Source organism: Copadichromis virginalis, linkage group LG19 (assembly GCF_057382275.1).
Source record: "Copadichromis virginalis isolate Kocher_CV1m ecotype Utaka linkage group LG19, C_Virginalis_male_GT1.1, whole genome shotgun sequence".
NCBI classification, from domain to species: Eukaryota; Metazoa; Chordata; class Actinopteri; order Cichliformes; family Cichlidae; genus Copadichromis; species Copadichromis virginalis.
In genome coordinates, this window is record NC_140636.1 from 13,135,726 (window position 1) to 13,156,765 (window position 21,040).

The window sequence follows — 21,040 nt, forward strand, 5'->3', positions numbered from 1 at the left end:
TGTTTGTAAAAATAAATGAATAATAAATATTATCGATAACTCAGCCTCATCAATACGATGATCAGGAACCAGCCAGTGAGGAAGAGTCCTGGCTGAGACTCCTCCTCCAAACCTGATCACTGATCAGTGAGTGATATCGATCTGCAGATCAGGCTGTGGGGGGGAGGGGTGAGCAGCAGGCGGCGCCGCAAGGCCAGCGCTCCGTCAGACGCAGGGAGATGCTCAAACATCTAATCGATCAGCAATCAATAATCAGAATCAGTCACTACGTCTGCCGGAGCACCGATCTTTAACCTAAACATCATCCAGCTTAAAGTTCCATGGCTTTTTGATTTGTGGGCGTGGTATCCTGCGTGAAAGCGTTCTGATTGGACGCTGCTGACATCACACACAAAGAGCACAAACAGCCTCTGCCCGGCACACACTCACAATCAGTCGTCATGGTTACTCCTGCGGTAGATGGGCACATTAATGCTGTGGAACGCCGGGACCCAGCGGTTGTCATGGAGACCCACATTGCAGCCAGGCGTGTCCCTGCGGGCGCCATGGCAGCACATCCAGTACCCTGGGCCATACGGCAACGCCTGGCAGTACGGCTTGTGGTGCCAGCGGCACAGCGACACATCGCCGCGCCCGTAACGCTTCTTGCACTGCTTGCAGGTATCGTCACGGTAACGGGGGTCTGACACCCACAGCGAGTCAGCGGGCCGCACGCCGTAGTTCTCGATGATGAACTTGAAGTAACTGCAGGCGCACTTGAGCGCGGCAAGGCTCTGCGTCGGCAGCAGTAGGAAGATCTTGACGAGCAGGTGGTGCGGCAGCGCTGTCAGGTACGGCTGCGGCTCCAGCAGCTGCTGCAGCCGCTGACGCTTCTCAAGGAAGTCCTGCGACGCCGACGCACGCCACACCAGAGGCGCCGAGGCAGGGTTGCTAACTACGCCAGCATCCTCAGTTCCTCTCCTCCTAGTCTTCTCTGATTGGCTGTCAGTACTGCAGGGGGAGGGCTTAAAAGGTTGAAGCACATAGGTGGCTCTGTGGCATGGGGGGTGGTGTGCCGAGTGTGTGGGGGAGGGGGTGGAGTCTTCGCATTTCTCAGGTGTTGGAGACAAAAACAATAAGCCAGGCACAGGCTCCTCCTCCTCAGAGGGCGGGGCCTTAAGGTGAGTCTCTGTTACAGTGCGCTCCCTCTCCACACCTGCAGCCTCCTCCGACTTGACCAGCTCACCTGAAAGGGGCGTGGTCAAAGCTGAGGCCGGAAGACAGCCGACTGGTTCCCTGCTCAGACACTGAGCTGCAGGTGATGATGGTGACGCAGGCTGGCTGGGGGTGGAGCTGTGACCTGTGGCAGCGGCGAGCAGCACACGCCCCGCTGTCCTCCGCAGGCTGTTGCTACGTGACAGGTTGCCCTCTGCCCGCCGCCTAAGACATTTAGACTCTAGTCTCGCTACCATATCTGACACTCTGATGCTTTCTGGCTCCTCCCCCCTGTGCTCCGAGCCGTCCCTGAGCTTGGTGGGCGGGGCTCTGGAGAGCATGATAGTGGTGCAGCTCCTCTGGAGAGCGAGCACAGGTTTGGAGTCCAGCTGCTGCTCACTTACTCTCTGCTCCAGAAACGCCACCATGTCCACCACTGACACTTTCAGGTCCGCCTCCTCTGCTGTCCCCAGTTCGCCACCACACTGCTGACCGGAGTTCGGGCGCTGCGGAGCAGGTCTGAGGTCACAAGCACTCTGGTCTTGCTGAAGGTTTTGGGTGTTTCCGGACCGGCGGCGCCGTTTGGCGGTACAGTTTTCATCCCAGCTGCCCTTTGCCTTCACGGCTCGTGACAGCCCCGTCCCAACGCTGTAGTTGGTGCATGGTGCCGGCGCCCTGTCCCTGCTGTTCGCAGCACACTCGCCACCTCCGGCACTATCTTCTCGTCCCCTCTCTGAAACAAAGATGGCGATCTTCTCGCGGACGTGTCCGGGTTTGATGACGGTCCAGACATCCAGCGGCGTGTCGGCATCCTCAGCGGCAGTCTGGAACAGTTTGGGCGTGTTGTTCTCGCAGCCTGGCGGCAGCAGTGGGAAGTGCTGCAGGGTGGTGCCGGACTGCGTCTTGAGGCAGAGCGACGTCATGCTGCTTGTGATGGCGTTTGCTGGGCATCGCAGCGTGTTGGCGGAGATTACACTGAATGGGAAGCGGCTGCTGCTGCCATGGTTACCAGTGTACGTCCTGAGCAGCCCCCCCTGCTGGCTCACAAACAGACTGCTCCGCTGCGTCCCCGTCTGAACGCCGGACGCATCGAGACGCAGCTCTGAACGCACGAGCTTCGGGTAAGACTTCAGGTGCATGAAGGTCCTGTGGGGAGACAGAGAGGTCACATGATTAAAACCCAACCGAGATATTGACTTATCAAAATAAAAGACCCCAGGAAATTATCGACATGTTTGGCATTCAGATTTTCAAAATAAAAGTCAGATAGAGGTGTTTCCTGTGGGTGCGTCTCAGATCAGAGCAGGTCAGACTCTCTCCGAGGTGATTCTGAGATATTTCATCACCCGATCGTGGTGTAAACATTTCAACACGAGATCACGTCAGAGCTGATCTGAGGTCAGGCTTCCTCTCCTCCTCATGAAGAACGCCTTATTAGTCCGAGGGAGGGCCACACTGGTTTTACTGGAACACTTTACCTCTGCTCGTAAAACTGGGATGTGGAGGAGGCCCATGGACTTCCTGTTACTCAGGTGAAGGCGGCACCTTTTTGCCTCAGTAATGAACAAACTCATGTGTGTTTATGGTCAGCGCCCTGACAGACTGCAGCTCCTCTCGCGTCCACCGGGGGCTGCTGTAACTCTCCTCCTTCAAGCGAATAAGAAAAGCTTGTTGCTTATGTTTGGTGGTGGGGGACAGCTGATATGAAAGGGGGGGGGAGTCAGTTGCAGAGACCAAAAACACACATGTTCAGCTCCCTTTGATGTGCACACTGCCTCACTGTGGGCGTCACAGGAACTGCAGGTTTAAACCGGATAATTTGGATTTGTTTGTTCTTCGTTCTTCACTTGCCCTCCTCATGTTTCTTGACCACATGTACCGAGCATGTGCAGAAACGCATGTTTTTAACGTTTTGGGTGGTGGATGCCATCATGACGAAGGCTCGGTGAAGCAGCATTACCTCAGCGCTCGGCTGGGCCCGAGCCCGCAGACACGCCCGCACAGATGTGGAGGAAACCACGACAGCTTCATGCTCTCGGCTATCAGTCGCATGGACTCGCATGTGTGTGACGTGTTCAGGACACTGATTATGTTAATGATCGGTTATTGATTGGAGAGGACAAAACGATCTGTGCGCTCAGACACAGACAGAGTGAGAAACTTTGACTCAAATTTTGTCTGAATGTGTTTAATGAGTCATTTTACTTCACAGGGACTTTTTTTTTAACCTCCTAGGACCTGCGTCCACATATGTGGACATCACATTTTGGGTTATTTAGACTAAAATACTCAATTTTGCTCTACAAGGGCCTGATATCCACTTACAAGGACATTATACTGCCACTGTTCTATCAACATTTTAAACGAATATCCTCATATGTGCCTCTGATTTTTCTTAGAAACAAAAATCAGGTTAAAAAAAAACAAAAAACAAACAAACCTTGTAATTCTTTGTTTTTACATTTATCGGGTCCCAATGAGCCCAAATATCAAAAAGAAATTAAAAATTAATTAATTAAATTTTAAAGTTAATTTAATGAGGATTTTTTTCTTTTTCAGTGATTTTATTCTGTTCATTTCATTTTTTGTGTTTATTGAACATTCGGGATAAATAAAGTCAATCTCACCCGGCGCTGATCATTACTTGTTTTCAGTGAAGCCATGTCACCTGGCCAACAGTCACATGACCGGCAGAGTTCCCTGTCACGCCTGCGTCTCAGCCGTTCAGGGTGAGACACAGGGTTTTAATAGTTTTGCAATTTTAATTAGTTTTTATTTTGATTTAGTTTTGACTTCAGATTTTCAATTTTATATCAGTTTTAATTAGTTTTTACCAATTGTTTGCTAGTTTAGTTTAGTTTTTATTTTTTGAAAATCCTTAATTTCAGTTTAGTTTTGATTAGTTTCAGTTATAGTTTTAGTTGTTTGCAATAATTAAGTGTAACAAAATCGCAGTTTCATCATATCAGTCATTCTCTTCTGCTTATCCTTGGGTATGTTGCTATTCCAGCAGAACAACCATTGATACCAGGCAACTATAAAATGTATATCTTGGCCCCAATGAGACTATTAACTCTTGCACCACCGCGTGTTCGTAATTTTGGTTCAAGTGAATTGATAAACTTTTTGAAGGCAATTGACTCACATAGTTATGTAGATATCCCCGTCCTGTTGTCTCGGGATGCATCACGCTGCCTTGCCTGGGGTTAGCTTCTGTTTTCTGGGGATGAGGGTTGAGTGTGCTCCCTTACCTTCTCAAGGTAAGCTAGGTTAGTCTTCTTGTGTGAGCTTTTCAAGTGCACTTTAAGGTTTGTGGGATTTTTCCCTTTAGAAATGTCCCTCATAATTTGTCTCTTTCCACTACAAGACACTTGCTTTATCCAAAACACAGTCATACTCAAAGTAATCCCAAATTGGACTCTGGCGCTTTCTCCCGACTTTTCCTGACATGATTCTGCGCGTGGACAGAGCAGCAACACAGAAACACTGGAAACTAAACTTCATTTTCACCCTTGACTATTGTAGGACACGCACACATCACTGAAAACTAAACACATTTTTGCTATAAATTCAGTTCATTTTAGTTAGTTTTCCTTTTTTTGTTTTTATTTCCGTTAACGAAAATGTTTTTTCACTTCTAGTTTTCGTTAACGATAATAACCTTGGTGAGACTAGACAGATTAAAGGAGCGCCATCAGGTTTACAGCTGTGAGTGAAGGAGGACCTTCCTGCTCCCCGACGGCCGTGTCAGGTTCTTTCTGGGAGAACATAGTCTTCCTCGGGCTCAGCTGAGGGAACACCGAGGTGTTCCCAGGCCAGCTGAGAGACATTATGTGTCCAACGCGTCCTCCCAGTAGGACATGTCTGAACCCCTCAGCTGGACTCATCTCTGAACTGAACCCGCACAGGTGACGAGACAACGCCCGCATTCATGAATTTAAAGCAGGATTTTAATACTGCAGCAGCAGCATCGCCGTAAGAACAGCTTTCCCAGCAGATAAAAGCTGTTTTAAAGCCCATTATGAATAAAGTTGGCTTGGATAAACCCTGCAAATACCAGCCGGGCCGTGCAGACAGCTCCGTGTGAAGTGTCCCGCGTGCACAGAGCTTATACAACCTTGTGAAGCTTACAGAGGCAGGACGCACTCAGAGCTCTGGGTTTGCAGGATGACCTCAGTGATGATGTAACCCGTGAAAAAGGTGTGTTTGTACGAACACATCACAGTTACACAACCGTGCTCAGAAACAAAAAGCCCGTTTGAACACAGTAGCAGTGAAGTCGGCTCTCATCCAATCAGATGCGGATCCACAGCGAGACGAGCTAAGGTTTCTGAGCGAGAGGAGTTTGGTTTCCAGGCCGTCGGCACTGCGCCTGAGAACAATTAGGATTACACAAACCGCAGCAGGGCGGCCAATCAGAGCCAGGTATAAAACACACTGGGAGCACACGGAGGTCAGAGGTCACACGCATGCAGCGAGGGATGAGGCACAGCTGTGTCATCAGCAGCGTTTCTGAGGTATTCATGTCCTGGTCAGCTCTTTAGATTCAAAACAGCCGCCCAGTGGTGTTTCAAGATGGCTGCCGAGGTGGTGATGTGAACAAACTGATCCAGAATCAGAACCCGGAGCTCTGATCTGTCGCACAGCATCTTGGGAGTTGTATTCATGTGTTTCTCTGCGTCACTTTTACACAATGCTAACTGTGTTTACCTCCACTCTGTGTGCTGATTGGCCGGTGGTGGTGCTGGGGGGCGTGGTACTGGTTTGAGTGACAGCTCCGCTGATCCTTCAGCTTCACATTTCTCAGACGTTCGCCTTGACTCCTCCCACACAGGAAGCTAAACCAGGCGCTGTTTCTCCTGCGCCAAGGTCTCCAAAGGAGTCAGGATGTGACCGCACACACACACACACCCTGCAGGAAAAAACAAGCACACACCAACACATCAGTGACTCACACACACACACACACACACACACACACCTGAGGTCACGGCCCAGGTGTATAATCCTCACACCGTAAGCAGCTTCATAATCATCAATATCTTCAAAATGAAATGAAAACATGTTCTACAACAGCTGGATCAGACATGCAGACTCAGACTGGGAGGACTGGGAGTGAACCAGCAGGGCCAGAAGTCAGTTTACGACACGCGGAGCAGCAGCGAGCTCACAGCCTGCAGGAAAAGCTCACCGTTCATCAGACAAACCTGCAGCTTGCGTCTATAGTGAGACACCAGCTCATGATACCTGACAGCCAATCAGCTGCCAGCTCTGTCCTCTCTGTCTATATAAGGAGCCGGTCACAGTGTGTTCAGTACACACACAGGCGCACAAACACAAGAGTGCGCACTGGTGTGCGTTTGTGCTGTTGAAGCAGGAAACTGTAAATATTTCAAAATAAAAGCTGACAGTTTAGTGACCAGCCGTTTCTCCTCACAGCTTCATAGCTGATTAATTCCCGCCACGTCTCCCAGCTGAGACGATCTGCAGGTGCTTCCTGCTCCCACAACAGGAAGAGTTCAGGAGAAACCTGAATGACATGGACCTGCTCACCTGCACAGGTGTGACAGGACTGCAGGTGTCCTGTAGCCTCACGTTTTCACCCCTTTCTGCTCAACACGTAAAAAAAGGACGGCAGGGATAGCTCAGTAGGTAGAGTGGGGGGCCCATGATCGGAAGGTGGGGGGTTTGATTCCCCTGAAGAGCTACCCTGAGGCATCCCTGAGCGAGGTACCATCTCTACACACTGCTCCCCGGGCGCCCAATGGCTGCCCACTGCTTCACTGAGTGAATGGGCTAAATGCAGAGAGGAATTTCCCCACGGGGATTAATAAAGTACACTTTGTTCTTTTTCTTTCTTGACTCTGTTCCTTCAAGCGTCAAAGATTATGATAAGAAATGATTACCGATCAGCTGATTGATTAACCACACACACACCGAGGAGCCCGAGCGGGGGATGGAGTGGAGGCATTTCCCTCCTCCCTCTCCTGAAACCACCTCCTGCTGCTGGATCTGCAGCTTCCTTCTCTTTTGTTTGACGTGAACCAGTCAGAGACATCCTGATCAGGATCAATACACAAGCCGAGTCAGTCTAAACAGGGATCATTTCAAAGCTTTGTTAATGCTAATGAGCCAGATGCTGACTCTGATTAAAGAACAGACAGCGAGCTTATGCTGGAGCACTGCAGGCCTCATTATTTACTGTGTTAACAGGAGATTATTGATTGTTTGGGGATTTTACGATGATACTGAAGTTTTTATATTCCACCTTCCCCTGATGGAACACTGATCCAGCAGCCTGAGGCCGTCAGGTCTGATCTGACACGGGCGAAAGTAAAGATAAACAAACACCAACATCTGCCTATGGTTTCATCTCTAAGACATGCTGCCGTCCACCGAGTGGCGTTCTAACTGTGTCCCAGCCTGTCCGACGCCTGTTCCCTTCAGGGTGAGCAGGAGCACTCAAGCACGTGACCTCATTTACATTTGTAACATTCATGATAATAATCTGTATGACATCTCCACAAAAAGTTGATTAGAATCCAAATAAATTGTGTCACACTGCAGATCTGTAACTCTGCAGTGTCCTGAGCCTTCAAATTAAAAGCTTCTTTAGATCAGTGATTAATCATTAGCATCTTTAGTGCTGAGTCACTGATCAGGAGCCTAAAACATTCTGTACAAATGACAGAGGTCTGTGTTTCAGGCCACTGATTCTTCTATTTACTTAACCAGGAAACCCCTGAGACTAAAGTCCATTTACAGCCAAGAAAGCACCACATTAACAGGTTATATGAGTGGTCAGGTTTAACACAAGCAGAGGAGGGAGCTGCTGAGGAACAAGGTCCTGATGGCTTCTCCAGCAGAGGCTCAAAGTCCTGTGAAGACCCCGAGGATCCTGAAGAGGAGCGAGTATCACAAAAACTGTGTTCACTCACATGCTGTGATCTCCACGGGCTGAAGACAGAGACACCAGCTGATAACGTCCACACACACACACACAGAGTGTTTGTGGGCTCTGACTCATCTCAGGGTGTGACAGAGTTTAGAGGAATGTGTGTTTCTAAAGTGATTTTATAATCATCATGAGGACATTAGACCCTGTGGGAGCTCAGTCTCAGATCAGACCGGGGCAGACTCGGGCCAAACCGACCGCCAGCTGCTGAGTCTGCACTCCGAGGCTAACAGCTAGCAGCTAACAGCCTGTAAACTTCCCACCCTCCTGGGCCTCCGCCCTGCTAACGGCGAACATTAATCGGTAACCCAGCTGGGAGCGGCTTGGAGCTCCGCCACACCCGCAGCCACACTCTGTAAACAAAGTGTCCTGCACAAGTGCGCTGTTTACAAACAAACAACCGAGCTACACGAAAACAAACTTCGCTGCCGCAGCGCTAGTTAGCATGCTACTAGCTGCAGCCGCTCGCTCTCATTAAACACCTGGCTAACTAGCTAGCGTCTGCAGCTAACTAGCGGGGAGCAGAGGAGGACGGAGCGGCACGTCGATACTCCAGAGGACACGGAGGAAGTTTGAGGAGACGCTGCGGGTGGAGATCGGATCGTTTCCACCCCCACACCGACACCCAGCAGCGGCCCCGAGCCGCGGACTCTCGGAGAGGAGAGGCCGCGGGTCGCACTGACCTGAAGGAGGAAGCTGAGTCCGTCCACTGGGGAGCTCCGCTGGCAGCGACCGCAGACGGTGCAGTCCTCCGGTCCGGGGTGTCCTGACTGTCCGTAGCCCAGCTGCTGTCGGTGCCTTCGCTTCGCCGGTGCGTGGACCCACTTTTAAACTGTTTAACGCTTAAACGCAGCACGGAGGTGCGCGCTCCTCACCTAACTACATAGTAAAGCTCCCGATCGAGCACGCGCACGTCAACCTGCGGCTGTGCGTAATGACGTAGCAGTCCTAGCCTGAGCATCAACAACATGTAGGTTCGGTTTTAGCGACACCCAGAGGGCCGACACGCTTCATCAGTATGGACGATGATGGCTCAACGGCACGAAGGCAAGAAGGTCCCGGGTTTGAATCCGAGCAGGGTTCCAGGTCTGTGCTAAGCACCTCACAAGAACGGACTTTACACTTTACGTGTTGAGACTGAAAAGCCACGGAGTTCACCCGAAATAACCCAAAAGACTAAAGGTGTACATCCACAGAGACAGCAGGTCAGCTGATCACAGCCTGCACACCAACACAATCCTCTGCAGCTCTCAGTAGAAATGATCGTTAGTTTGATTGTTTTCCCCACACGGAATCATTACACTGATCTTCGGGTTCCCCACCCACTGACTCCACAGTCCACTGTGCACAGTCTGTTTAGGTGTGGAGGGAAGTCACACTGTGTAATCTTGACAACAGAAACTCGTTATTTTTTAATTCTCTGTCAGTGCGGGTTCCTACATAACAGATTCAAACTGAGTTCATACAGAATTACATTGGATTAATATTTGCATTTTCATGTACTAATTTTGTTTCATACAGCACGAGGTTCAGTTTCCTTTGTAACTGTAGACTTGTCCTTCAAGGAGCTACTTGTTACTTTCCTATGCTGAGTATACTTCAGAGCAGTACTTTTTCACTTTTACTTCAGTGAAAAAGTTGCTTCAGTACTTCAACTTTTACTGGAGTATTTTTAATCAGAATGTCTTTATTGTCATTGCTGCAGGTACGAGAGCAATCGTGGCTCAAAGAGTTTGCAGTTCGTCTTGTAACCTGAAGGTTGCCGGTTCGAGCCATGACTCGGACAGTCTCGCTGGTTGTGTCCTTGGACAAGACACTTCACCTACCGCCTGCTTTGAGGGCCCCGAAAGCGCTATATAAATGCAATCCCTTATTATTATTAAAAGCGGTTTCCAATCAGTGCATCATCCATAAAAACATTTTAAAAAATCTTTATGTATTAGAAGTAAAGAGAGTCTGTACTTTTGCCACCTCTGTGAATGACTCAGGTAAACTCTTCCTCAGAGTTACTGGCTGTGCTGACACGCTAACTTTAAAGTAATTCTATATTTTTTCGAGTGTATGTAGGAGAACTAGGGACACATTTGTTCCTGAATGTAGCTCTGACAGTCCGTCATAGATTTCTTTCTTTGTTTGCATGTTTTCCCACGTGTCTGCACGGCTTCTCTCCGGCTACCTCCAACAGTCAGTTCCACACTGCTGGTCAGTGTTTGTCAAGTTACTTGAAAGAAGTAATCAGTAACTAATTACTGATTACTTCCCCAAAAAAATAATCCAGTTACTTTACTGATTACTTATTTTCTAAAGTAATTAATTACTTAGTTACTTTTTAAAAACACGATTTACAACCTGAAGAGGTGATAAAGCGATAGATCTTTCAGCCCAGTTCTACTTTTTCTACATAATCCATCATACAAAATGTAATCAAATGGAAAAGTCTCTTTTTTTAACTTGTTTTATCAGTTTTAATCTTTTAACTTTATGCATCAAGCAAAAATTTAATTATATGCAACATTCTCTGAGTTGAATAAATGAGTTTAACATTTAAACCTATTTTCTGCACATTCCAGCACATAAAATAAAATATTTTTTATGTTTACACTCACTCTTTCAAATAGATGCAAGTAAAACACAGCAGAACATAAATAAAGTCAAAGACTCAGTGGTCCTGTTGCTCTATTTTCATCTGTAAAGCAGGAGTGCTGTAGGCGGAGGTTTGCCCTGATGCAGGTGTGCCGCGGTCAGTTGAAGAATCCGCGAGTTTTTCTGTGAGTTTCCCATTACGTCGTAGCGCACTCGGTGCCTGCTTGGAAGTTTAGGGGGTTTTTCGCTGTAAAAAGAAGTTTTCTTCCCACGCACGATGGACGCTAACGTTTTTGTCACTTTTTATGGAATCAAACTCAAAGTAAGGTCAGTACTTCCACGCTTTAAACGCTGCATGCTCATACTCTCTCCCACAATCGATATATGATCCACTGTTGATCTGCACACAGCTGTTGTCACTAACGGTGCACTCGCTTACGTCACTGTCGTGAGACATTCTCGCAAAAAAAAATCACAGTTTTAGTAACGCAGTAACGCAGCGTTCCTACGGGAAAGTAACGGTAATCTAATTACCGTTTTTGCAATAGTAATCCCTTACTTTACTCGTTACTCGAAAAAAGTAATCAGATTACAGATTGCAGTAACGCGGCCCATCTCTGCTGCTGGTAGGTGTGAATGTGAATACCCACGGCGAACCCCGCTTCTCACCTTATGGGGTCGAGGATGGGCTCCAGGCCCCCTGAATTGGATAAGCTGAAGTAAATGGATGGAAGAAAAATGAATTTATTTAAATGTGAATCCAAAACCTTTGCTTGTCACTAAGCTGCCAGGCTCTGAAGCCACGATGCCATTCTTCCTCTCTGTAGTTGTTATGAAGGGGAAACGTCTCTGGACCAGTTTCTTACATTAGGCTGTAAACATGTTTATTTTAACATGGGAATCTGAAGGGACGACTCACCGCTGGACAGTGTTGGGGAGTAACGGAATACATGTACCGCCGTTACGTATTTAAAATACAAAATATGAGTAACTGTATTCCCTTACAGTTACCGTTTAAACAGGTGGTATTCAGAATACAGTTACTTTGTTGAAATAAATGGATTACACTGCGGTACTTTCCTGTTTCATTTTGTCGTGGGTCAGGACTGTTTGGGTTTTGTTTGACAGCTACGTTCTGTTGTTCCAGGCGGCAGCGTTACGGTTGCCATGGTTACAGGGCGACGCTCTCTCTCTCTCTGCGACTGTGTGTTTCCTGGGTGAGAGAGCGCCTTTTCGTTGTTGTTGTGCTAAGCTAACAGGCAGAATGCTACAAGCATAGCTCTAAAGAATGTAGCATCATGGGCAGTGTAGTCCGTGTTGCAGGGAGAATGGACTGCCATACACGTTATGGGTCTGTGAGCGCGAGGAGGGAGAAAAAGGGGAGTGGAAAGGTACGAGTTGTCATCGAGGAAAAACGGGAGCTGGAAGCATGTAAATATAATAATAACCACTGCAGCCAAGAAGAGTGCCTGACGAGCCCAGTTGTAAGTAAGCTATTAAGACTCGACTGTACACCGTGTTCGTGTTTTCCTCCGAAAACAATAAGTTCCGTTGGAGCAGTCTTTCAACGCCTCTCTCTGTCTCTCGCAAGAAAAGTTGACCCACACAACAAAGTAGAGCTATTTTTCGGCTACGAGCCGACAGGGACCCCGCCGTATTAGTCAGAGGTCCCTTTACTACAGTTCGGAGTCGCGGACCTTCAGTAATAGTAATAAATCACACAGCAATAGTACATTCACGTTGTTGTAAAAAGCATGATAATATATTAAGTAATCCAAAGTTTTCAGAATACGTTACTGTCATTGAGTAACGTAACGGAATACGTTACAGAATACATTTTGGGGCATGTATTCTGTATTTTGTAATGGAATACATTTTAAAAGTAACCTTCCCAACACTGCCGCTGGAGCCCCTGCTGGACATTAGAGGAACTGCAGGCTGAACGTTTCTGTCAGGTGATAAATAAAACTGGGTATCATCCACACAGCAATGAAAAATATGCAGTGTTTTCTAAAAGTGTTGTTCCCAGAACATAACCCCGTGGAGCTTCGTGAATAGCTGTTATGTGTAAAAAAAACATTCCTTGTTTACGTGAACAAACTTAAGCAAGAGGAGGAAACAAAAAAGTGTCAGACTTTTTTCTCAGAATTCTGATTTTGAAAAAAATACGTCCACACTTTTTTTTTTCCAGTGGCCCTGATCCTCGTCCCTATAAACTGGAAGATTCAGCCACTCCAGTGCTTCCTGTAACACCAACGCTGTGTTGGAGTCTCTGTTTGAAGCTGCATTAAATGCTGCACTGACATCTCTGCTGTCAGAGGCCATAAGACGGTCTCTGGTAACGCTCTCTCACTCCTCTGCAGATGACCCCAGCTGTTTTAAAACTCCTGTTTGAAGAGTTTGTCGTGGTTTAACTAGGCTCATCATTTTCAGGCATCCAGGCAGGACACAGAAATAAGCACAAAACCCAGAATATGAAGTCTTTATTCATTAGACACCTGAACAGAAACATGTGGAAGAATCAAAGCATCTGCTGATGATCACCTTCAAACATTCACTGATAATTTCCTCCTGACTGATCTCTGCTGGGTCAGCAGCCTGTCTCAGGGCAACATCTCCAAGTTGACCCTGGACAGCGTGAGGTCGTAGTAGATGTTGAGTCTCTTGATGTCTCTCAGGTTGGTGATACGATGCTTGAAGTCCAGCATGTGAGAGTTGTTGACAGCTACCTTTAACTCCGTGTTGGTGCACAGGATCTTGATCTGGAAGAGAAACATGAGAGACTGTTGTTGGTGTCATCTCCGCCTCACAGAAATCAAACTGAGGATTTTTTTTTAAGCTGTCTGACCTCAAAATTCTGCCCCGGCACAAACGGGAAGTGCTGCAGCTCCCTCTCCTCTTTGCCCCACTTTTCACCGATGCAGCTGTTTCTGATAATCACCTTCTTGCCGCCCTCGTTGAAGCGAGGGTTGAAGTGGAAGGCGATGTCACGAGCTGTGGCCAGGTCCACCGTGATCCTGATGAATCACAGAGACCTCAGTGAATTACTGACTCTATTAGAGCTTCTCCTCCATCAGGATCTGATTATCTGGATCAATCGTTTCTCTTTTTGGCCAATGTTAATGCGGCGTTAAGCGAAGCAAGTCTGATTTTGCTTCACTGAAACAAGCAAACGAATGCAAACAAATGAAAGTGTAGCTGATGCCTGACCTCGCTCATCCTTGTTAAGGTGAACGAGACACCAGCTGTCCTCACATCTCTCGTTGTTTTTTAATCATGTGTTCACAGCAAACATGAAGGTTTTGTGTGATTATACCTAAAGTTTGTCCAATGAGGTGACATGAGTGCGTTACTACGGGTAACAGCTCACTGTCTTCTTCTACTGCCCTGCTTTCATTACTGTTACTCAGTAATGACTGGATTTAACCACTGTCAGTTTATCGCTCTGTGCTTCCTGTTTACTCTGCTCTACACCCGCCCGCTCGCTTCGTTAGTCTGACCTCTGCTCTCTCGTCACTATGTGACATCACAGCATTCGTACTGACTTGTCAGCATTGGGTTTGATAGTTCCAGCGATGGTGATCAGCAGCTTGTCGTACACTCCTTGAGGCAGAGGCATATTGAAGGGAACCGTCTGTCAAGAAGAAAACAGCTGTTTACTACATCTGTCCTTCTGCCTGTCCTCTGTTTCCGTCTCTGTTTGGCTCACCAGATTCTGCTGGGGTGCAACAGGAGGAGTGGGTCCAGGTCCGGGTGAAGGGCCTGGACCTGGACCCCAAGGTCCGCTGGGCTGGCTGGGGCCTTGGGGCCAGGTAGGGTTAGCAGGCTGACCTCCAGGCCAGGCTGGAGCAGTGGAACCTCCGGGCCAGGTGGGCTGGTTGGGCTGACCTGAGGTTTCAGTGGAGGCAAAAGTCATTTCCACAAACATTCACCTGTTTATTTAACCTGCGAACATCCACCTGGGCACCACAGGCTAACGTCCACACATAACCCCAGATGGAAGCTGCGAACGGCAATGGCAAAATAACTGTAGGAGACTGTTTGACAGGTGACACCCCACCCTAACCTTAGACAGGTAGAAGGTGACCTGGTGGATGTAAAGAGGCTGCTATTAATGAGGCCTCGTGAAGACTGAAGTCCCTTCAGAGACGTGACTGTCAGAGGTCAGTAAAAGTCTCATTTCTCTACAGCGGAGGGTTGGGCTTGTGCTTGGGTTGATCAAGTCAAGTCAGGTGGCTTCATTGTCATTTCAACCATGTGCAGAGTGAAAGGTGTGAAACTCACCGTCAGATTTTCAAACCTCTTACCTGGCCACGCGGGTGCATTGGGCTGTCCGGGCCAGAGACCTCCTCCTGCTTGGTTGTTTCCACCACCGGGCCAGAGACCTCCTCCTGCTGCTGACTGGGTGGTGCCACCATCAAGAGCGTCTGAGAGCTGCAGACACCCAGAAGCAAAGAAACCCTGAGCTCGTTTTGTCCTCGGGACGGTTTCTGACTGAGCACAGTCCCTGAAACACGCAGGGCTAAGGTGCTTCCTTCATTGCCTCCTTTAGCAGAGGGGACATTGGAGCATCCTCTATGAGAGGAAAGGAGGTCATTCCATCCCATAATTCATAGCAGTGCACCGTCAGACAAGGACTGAGGTCACGAAAGTGTTATTAATGGGGTGTTTTTCATTTCATGCCGTTATTGTTTCACCTGTTTCTGTGAGAGGGAAATCATTTCAGTTTCAAAAACTTTTAGTCTAAATGTCCACAGAGTCAGGATTTGTACTCTTCAGCCTTCTTCTTCATCACTTCTGCAGATTCTGAGCCAAATCCTGCCTCACAGGTCTTAGCCGACTGACCACAGATTCTGGATGGAATTAAGATCTGAGGAGTCTGTCTCTGCCAACAGTCTCCTCCCAGTGCTTTAAACAGTAAAGACCCGAAAACAGTAGGAAATAACTTCAACAACCACACTATGAGCAGGTGCTAGGTGATACCGGGAAGGAAGAACTGCATTTTAACAGGAAGAAGCCTGTGCTGGAAAATGCTGGACTTTGTCAAACTGCTCTGGGATCACTGGGAGAAGAAGTCGAGGATGAATTCCACCGAGGGCTGCAGAGGTTATGAACAGGAAGAGTCAACACTTCACAATAAAAGTTTGTAAAACATATGAAACAGTGACTACTCTTCAGTCCGCCACAGAGACAATGTGTCTGAAACACGAGCTGAGACGCTGCCAAAGCTTTGCTACGACCCCACGTCAGTGGTCCAGCTTCACCTCACCGCAGCAGCGCCCGCAACGCCAGAGGGACACGTTTAAGAGACGCTGTCTGACCTTCAGGCCAGAAGTGGCCGTCTGAAGTACCGAGTGCAACTGAACGCACCACGGTTCACACTGAGGGTGTGTTCAGTGACAGACTCTTCTGGAATGTTCTGTATGAACTGGCTCTAAAGAAGGAATAATAACGCCCTGTTCTCACACACACGCACGCGCACGCGCGCACACACACACACACACACACACACACACACACACACACACACACACACACACACACACACACACACACACACACACACACAACCCCATTCAGCTATCTTAGTGAGGACCTTCATTGACATAATGCTTTCCAGAACCCCCACCCTAACCATTAAAGATGAATGCCTGACCCTGACCCGTACCCTAACCTAATTGTAACCCTGACACTAAAACCACATTTTGAGCCTCAAAAACACTTCAAACTTGTGAGGACCGGGTTGTGTGTGTCACAAGTGCCTGTTGGTTCTCACAAGTATAGTAGTATGCATGTATCGGTCCTCACAAAGATAGCTAGACAGGAACACGCACGGACACACACACACAAGTTTGAGTTTTTCGTTTAGATAATCAGCTGCTGCCTCGTGACCACATTAACAGGACCGTGCTGCACGTTCCACCTAATGTAACCGAAGCATCGATAAAACCTGAAAGCTGCACATCAGGAAACATCCAGGTGAAAGTTTGTGAGAGAAGATGAAAGAGAAGAAAGTGACTCACGTCCATTCTGCTCTTCTGCAACCTGAAACACACAGACAGGAAGAAGCATTAAAACCAGAAGAAGAAGAAAATGAGGTCTGAGGGTGTGGTGGTGCGAGTCGTGACACGGAGCGCAAACAACATGACAAAAAGCTGAAAGTGATACACAAACTGCAAAAAAACGCCGCCCTCATCACCATCCTCTCCTCTCTCCTCTCTGCTCGCGCTCACAGCAGGCGCTACACTCAGGTTTTGGTTTTTGGGGATTCGGCCCTTTAAGGCTCAGCTGCAGCTCGTTTGGAGTCCCTGAACTCGACCTTTGAACCGTGTTCGTGTCGTTTACATGGATCCCAGAAACAGACAAACTAACAAACCTTCACATTTAAACTTGTTTAAACATAGCCAGCTGACCTCAGAGTGGCTTCTGAATGCTGAATTTCTGAATGCAGAAATACGACATGATCAGAAATCAGTGAAAAGCAGCTGCTGCGTTAGTCACAAGGGGGCACCACAGCTAGCAGAGCAGCATGTCACATGATCTTGTCTCCTCCTGGTCTCAAACTGGGAACAGAACCACATCACCCAGTTTACGTTCTCTGAAGTCATCTGGAAGTTAAATGCTTTCTGTGTGTTGGTATCGATGTATTAGTCTATGCTGTCACTTGGTATCAAAAGGTTGCTGGTTCGATTCCAGCAGGAGACGCAGATCCCTGCAGGACTCTGTCAGTGAGGTGTGAAACCGCAAAATCAGACTGTGCAGAAGTGCCCTCTGAATGTTTTCCAGATGTTCCTGTGGTTTCCTGCTGCTGGGGGGTGGAGCAACGTTCTCATGCTAAACAAACAAACATGGCGCCTGCAGCAGGAGCAGACGCTGCCCAGGATCACATGGCTGTCAGCAGACCTCTCTGCTGCTCCTGAGCTCGAGTCAAAGAGGCGTCTGTTCCTCTGTGCGCTGCTCGGTGTAAATAAAGTTTGAATGAAAGCACTCACAGTCAAAGCTCCCTGAGTAACAGACACGAAACCTCACAGTTCAGCAACTTCCTCTTCTTCTGAACAACGAACCGAATCGGGGGTCTCGGCAGCTTCCTGTTTGTCTGCGTGCTTTGATTCAAGCATCAGAGGAAGAGACGCCGGACCGAGTCCAACCTGCAGGCAGAGAGCACGAGGACGGGAAGGAGACCTACCTGAGTTCACCTGAGCGCTGCTGATCACACAGACTCTGAAACAGGAGACGCGCTTTAAGTCCTGAGCCTCGCCCTGCTCCTGTATGCAGACCACACCCACACCGCGCGCGCACACACACACACACACACACAGCTGGGTGTGTTTTTATTTTAAACCCTGCTGTTGTTTGCTGACAGCCGGATTTAGCACATAGTTATTGATGATGTTCTTTGCAGGTTTGATTGGTCTGTTTTTATGTTACCAGGAAACCTGAAGAGCCAATCAGACCACACCCTCACTACACAGAACACGATTGTTTTGGACAATATTCACCTGTTACAGCAGCACAAAGGGGACGTTAGAGATGTTACAAAAGGATAAAAGCAGAAACAAATAAGAAGAAACTGCAGCGTGTCACATGGTTACTGCACACGCAGAAACTTTCCATGTGGCGGTAATAACATTCCTTCGCTCTTTCCCAGGATCAGGTGAGCTTCCCAACCCTGATTCCTGGAAGTTCCCGCCCACCTCGTGTCATGGCTGTTTGTTTTTTTCCACTTGGTGGACCAGAGAGTCGAACATGATACTGATTACAGCGGGCCGTTGGAATACTCAGATTACTTTTTTGTTGTACTTAGTGATTTAAGTTTAAGTGAGATTGAAGTAAACGGGTGTTGACCCTGCTGTGGAGGGTACGACCCACAGAGGACGACGGATGTGCTTCACATGTGAAAGAAACACTCGGTTTGACGAGCTGGTCCCTCTGTGACTCAGCAGCAGTGATCGGTCTGCGTCTGGACGAGCTTTGGTCGTTGAGGTTTGCAGCATTCGTTCATGCACAGCTCTCTGAGCTCTGCAGCAGCTCCGTTCTTTCCCTTTTCAGCCGTTCTGTTGGATCTTTGTCCTGCTGATGACCCAGTTTGGTCCCAGCTTTATCTGTGGGACAGACGTCCTCACACTGACTCTGGGACAGTTTGGAGTTCATCGTCCCTCCTCCACCGTGCTCACAGCTGCTGTCAGGTGTTTGGTCAGAATAGAGCAGCCCTTTATTGTTATTGTACAAAGTAATCATGGGTGCTCCGTGCCAGGTGTGCAGGAATAAACAACAGACAGGAGAAACTGCACATTTCCTCCAAACGTGCTGCTGTGCATGAAGAATATCTGCTCCTCAGTCTCGTCTGACAGAGCACAGGAGGCTCTTTGTCCTGGTGCTTTACAAACCGGCCGTACTGGTTCCACCTGTTTCTGACTGTACAGGGTCAAAGGTCACAACAGTAGAGAGTGAGATCGAGCTCAGGGTTCTGACCTTGGGGTGAATTTTCCAGGACATCCACTCTTTGAAAGACTACCTCATTGGTTTAACACGGCCGAACGCTCCATACCTGCAAACTGGAAAGACGTCAGCTTTCATCGAGGCACTCACACTGATGAGTCAGTAAATGCACCTGGCCGCACCTCACACTCCTGTGGAAGCAGTGAGGATCAAAGCCGTCCTTCTGTTAATCTTCTTCATCCTCGCCTCAAACATGTCTCCTTTTTTATTGTAATGTTAAAGTTTCCCCTCACACCAGGGACATGGGTCTCACCACACCTACACACACCTGACACCGAGCACCGAGCAGGTGTGGTGGAGTGACTGCATGTCTGAAGCACTCAGGTAATCCTCCAGCAGCTCCGCAAACACGTCGGTGAACACCTGCAGGGACGCCCCCACACCATCCTTTACATTTGAACCGCAAAGTGCACTTTTTTTTTTAACCAGGGGTGTGTTCAAAATGAACCATTATATAGTTGTTAGTGCACACACAGCACAGAATCTGCGTCCTTGTGTCCACTTCCTGGTGGAGCAGTATCAGCAGGAAGTGACCTGCTTACTGCCGACCGATTACTGCTGCACCGTCTGAGTCACAGCGTGCGCCACATGATGCATTGGGTGTTTCTTCTTCACTCACTATGTGTTAATAGACCTCTCTGCTGAATCATATCTGTTATTAATCTCTGTCTCTCTTCCACAGCATGTCTTTTATCCTGTCTTCCTTCTCACCCCAACCAATCACAGCAGATGGCCCCGCCCCTCCCTGAGCCTGGTTCTGTCGGAGGTTTCTTCCTGTTAAAAGGGAGTTTTTCCTTCCCACTGTTGCCAAAGTGCTTGCTCATAGGGCGTCATATGATTGTTGGGGTTTCTCAGTATTATTGTTGGGTCTTTACAATATAAAAGGTTGTTTTTTAGTTAATGATATTTAACGATGATGTTACAGTTCAAGATTTCCACTGATAACAAGACCGACCAGAATAACATCTCATTGTGCAACTCTATTAGATAATATATTTACAAATATAATAGAAGGAAAGATAAAAAGTGGGCTGTTAATCAATGATATAAGTGACCATTTACCAGTCTTTGCATCGTATAATTGCCATTATAAAGTGAACAACGATGGACATAAGATTATTTACAAAAGAATAAGAACAGAGAAGACCTTAAATTGTCTTAGAAATGAACTTTTAAAGCAAGATTGGAATATTGTATATGAACAAACAGAAGTTAATAAAGCTTACGAAGGATTTTTAAGAACATTTAACACATTACTTGATAAAAACTGCCCAGTAATTGAAATCAATAGGAAACACAACTATGCAGGAAGACCATGGATGACAAAAGGACTACAAAATGCCAGCAAAAAAAAGAATACCTTATATCGAGAATTCATAAAAAAGAGAACAATAGAAACTGAAATGAAGTATAAAACTTACAAAAATAAATTAACTAATATAATGAGATCCTGTAAAAGAGAGTATTACATTAAAAGGTTAGAACACAATAAAGATAACACAAGAGATATATGGAATGTATTAAACAGAATAATCAAAAATGAATCAAGGAATAATGATTACCCTGGGTACTTTATAGAAGGGACAAGAAGTATTAATAACATGGAGGAGATAGTAAATGGCTTTAATGAATTCTTCGTAAACATAGGGCCAAAACTGGCAGAAGAAATAAAGGTTGATGGAATAGAAAGGGACACTGGTGAAAATATTGAAAGGAATAGTAGCTCAATGTTTTTAAGAGCAGTGGAAGAGAAAGAGATTTATGACATGGTTAGAGGACTTAAGAACAAAACCAGTACAGACTGGAATG

General features: G+C 47.4%; 2 protein-coding genes and 1 long non-coding RNA gene across 5 annotated transcripts; 1 reads left to right on the top strand and 2 right to left on the bottom strand.

Annotated features, from left to right (window-relative positions):
* Positions 1 to 27: 27 nt before the first annotated feature.
* fbxo34 (F-box protein 34) lies at positions 28 to 9,061 on the bottom strand. Of its 2 annotated transcripts, XM_085440550.1 has the most exons (3): positions 8,833 to 9,060; positions 5,905 to 6,106; positions 28 to 2,340 (listed from the first exon to the last, which is right to left on the bottom strand). In XM_085440550.1, the coding sequence occupies exon 3, from the start codon at positions 2,331 to 2,333 to the stop codon at positions 432 to 434; it is 1,902 nt and encodes a 633-aa protein (XP_085296676.1). In that variant the 5' UTR covers positions 2,334 to 2,340; positions 5,905 to 6,106; positions 8,833 to 9,060; the 3' UTR covers positions 28 to 431. The 2 variants fall into 2 exon arrangements, with proteins under 2 accessions (XP_085296676.1, XP_085296677.1); XM_085440551.1 differs by lacking the exon at positions 5,905 to 6,106 and having other exon boundaries at positions 8,833 to 9,061.
* Positions 9,062 to 9,159: 98 nt separating this feature from the next.
* On the top strand, positions 9,160 to 10,050 carry LOC146685701 (uncharacterized). The gene is made up of 2 exons (XR_014916635.1): positions 9,160 to 9,354; positions 9,855 to 10,050. It is a non-coding gene; the product is annotated as an uncharacterized LOC146685701 (long non-coding RNA).
* Positions 10,051 to 13,198: 3,148 nt separating this feature from the next.
* On the bottom strand, positions 13,199 to 17,991 carry lgals3b (lectin, galactoside binding soluble 3b). Of its 2 annotated transcripts, none has more exons than XM_085441096.1 (7): positions 17,919 to 17,991; positions 16,756 to 16,777; positions 15,040 to 15,166; positions 14,442 to 14,620; positions 14,278 to 14,366; positions 13,581 to 13,749; positions 13,199 to 13,494 (listed from the first exon to the last, which is right to left on the bottom strand). In XM_085441096.1, the coding sequence occupies exons 2-7, from the start codon at positions 16,759 to 16,761 to the stop codon at positions 13,336 to 13,338; spliced, it is 729 nt and encodes a 242-aa protein (XP_085297222.1). In that variant the 5' UTR covers positions 16,762 to 16,777; positions 17,919 to 17,991; the 3' UTR covers positions 13,199 to 13,335. The 2 variants fall into 2 exon arrangements, with proteins under 2 accessions (XP_085297222.1, XP_085297223.1); XM_085441097.1 differs by lacking the exon at positions 17,919 to 17,991 and adding an exon at positions 17,146 to 17,170.
* Between the last annotated feature and the right edge of the window lie 3,049 nt (positions 17,992 to 21,040).

What these genes read in the sequence shown, in the direction of transcription:
- fbxo34 (XM_085440551.1), bottom strand. Translation starts at nt 2,333, where the DNA reads ATGCACCTGAAGTCTTACCCGAAGCTCGTGCGTTCAGAGCTGCGTCTC.
- lgals3b (XM_085441096.1), bottom strand. An exon ending in ATCAAACCCAATGCTGACAA is followed by an intron (nt 13,750 to 14,277) that starts GTCAGTACGAAT and finishes GTGATTCATCAG; the next exon opens with GATCACGGTGGACCTGGCCA. An exon ending in TGCCGGGGCAGAATTTTGAG is followed by an intron (nt 13,495 to 13,580) that starts GTCAGACAGCTT and finishes TTTCTCTTCCAG; the next exon opens with ATCAAGATCCTGTGCACCAA.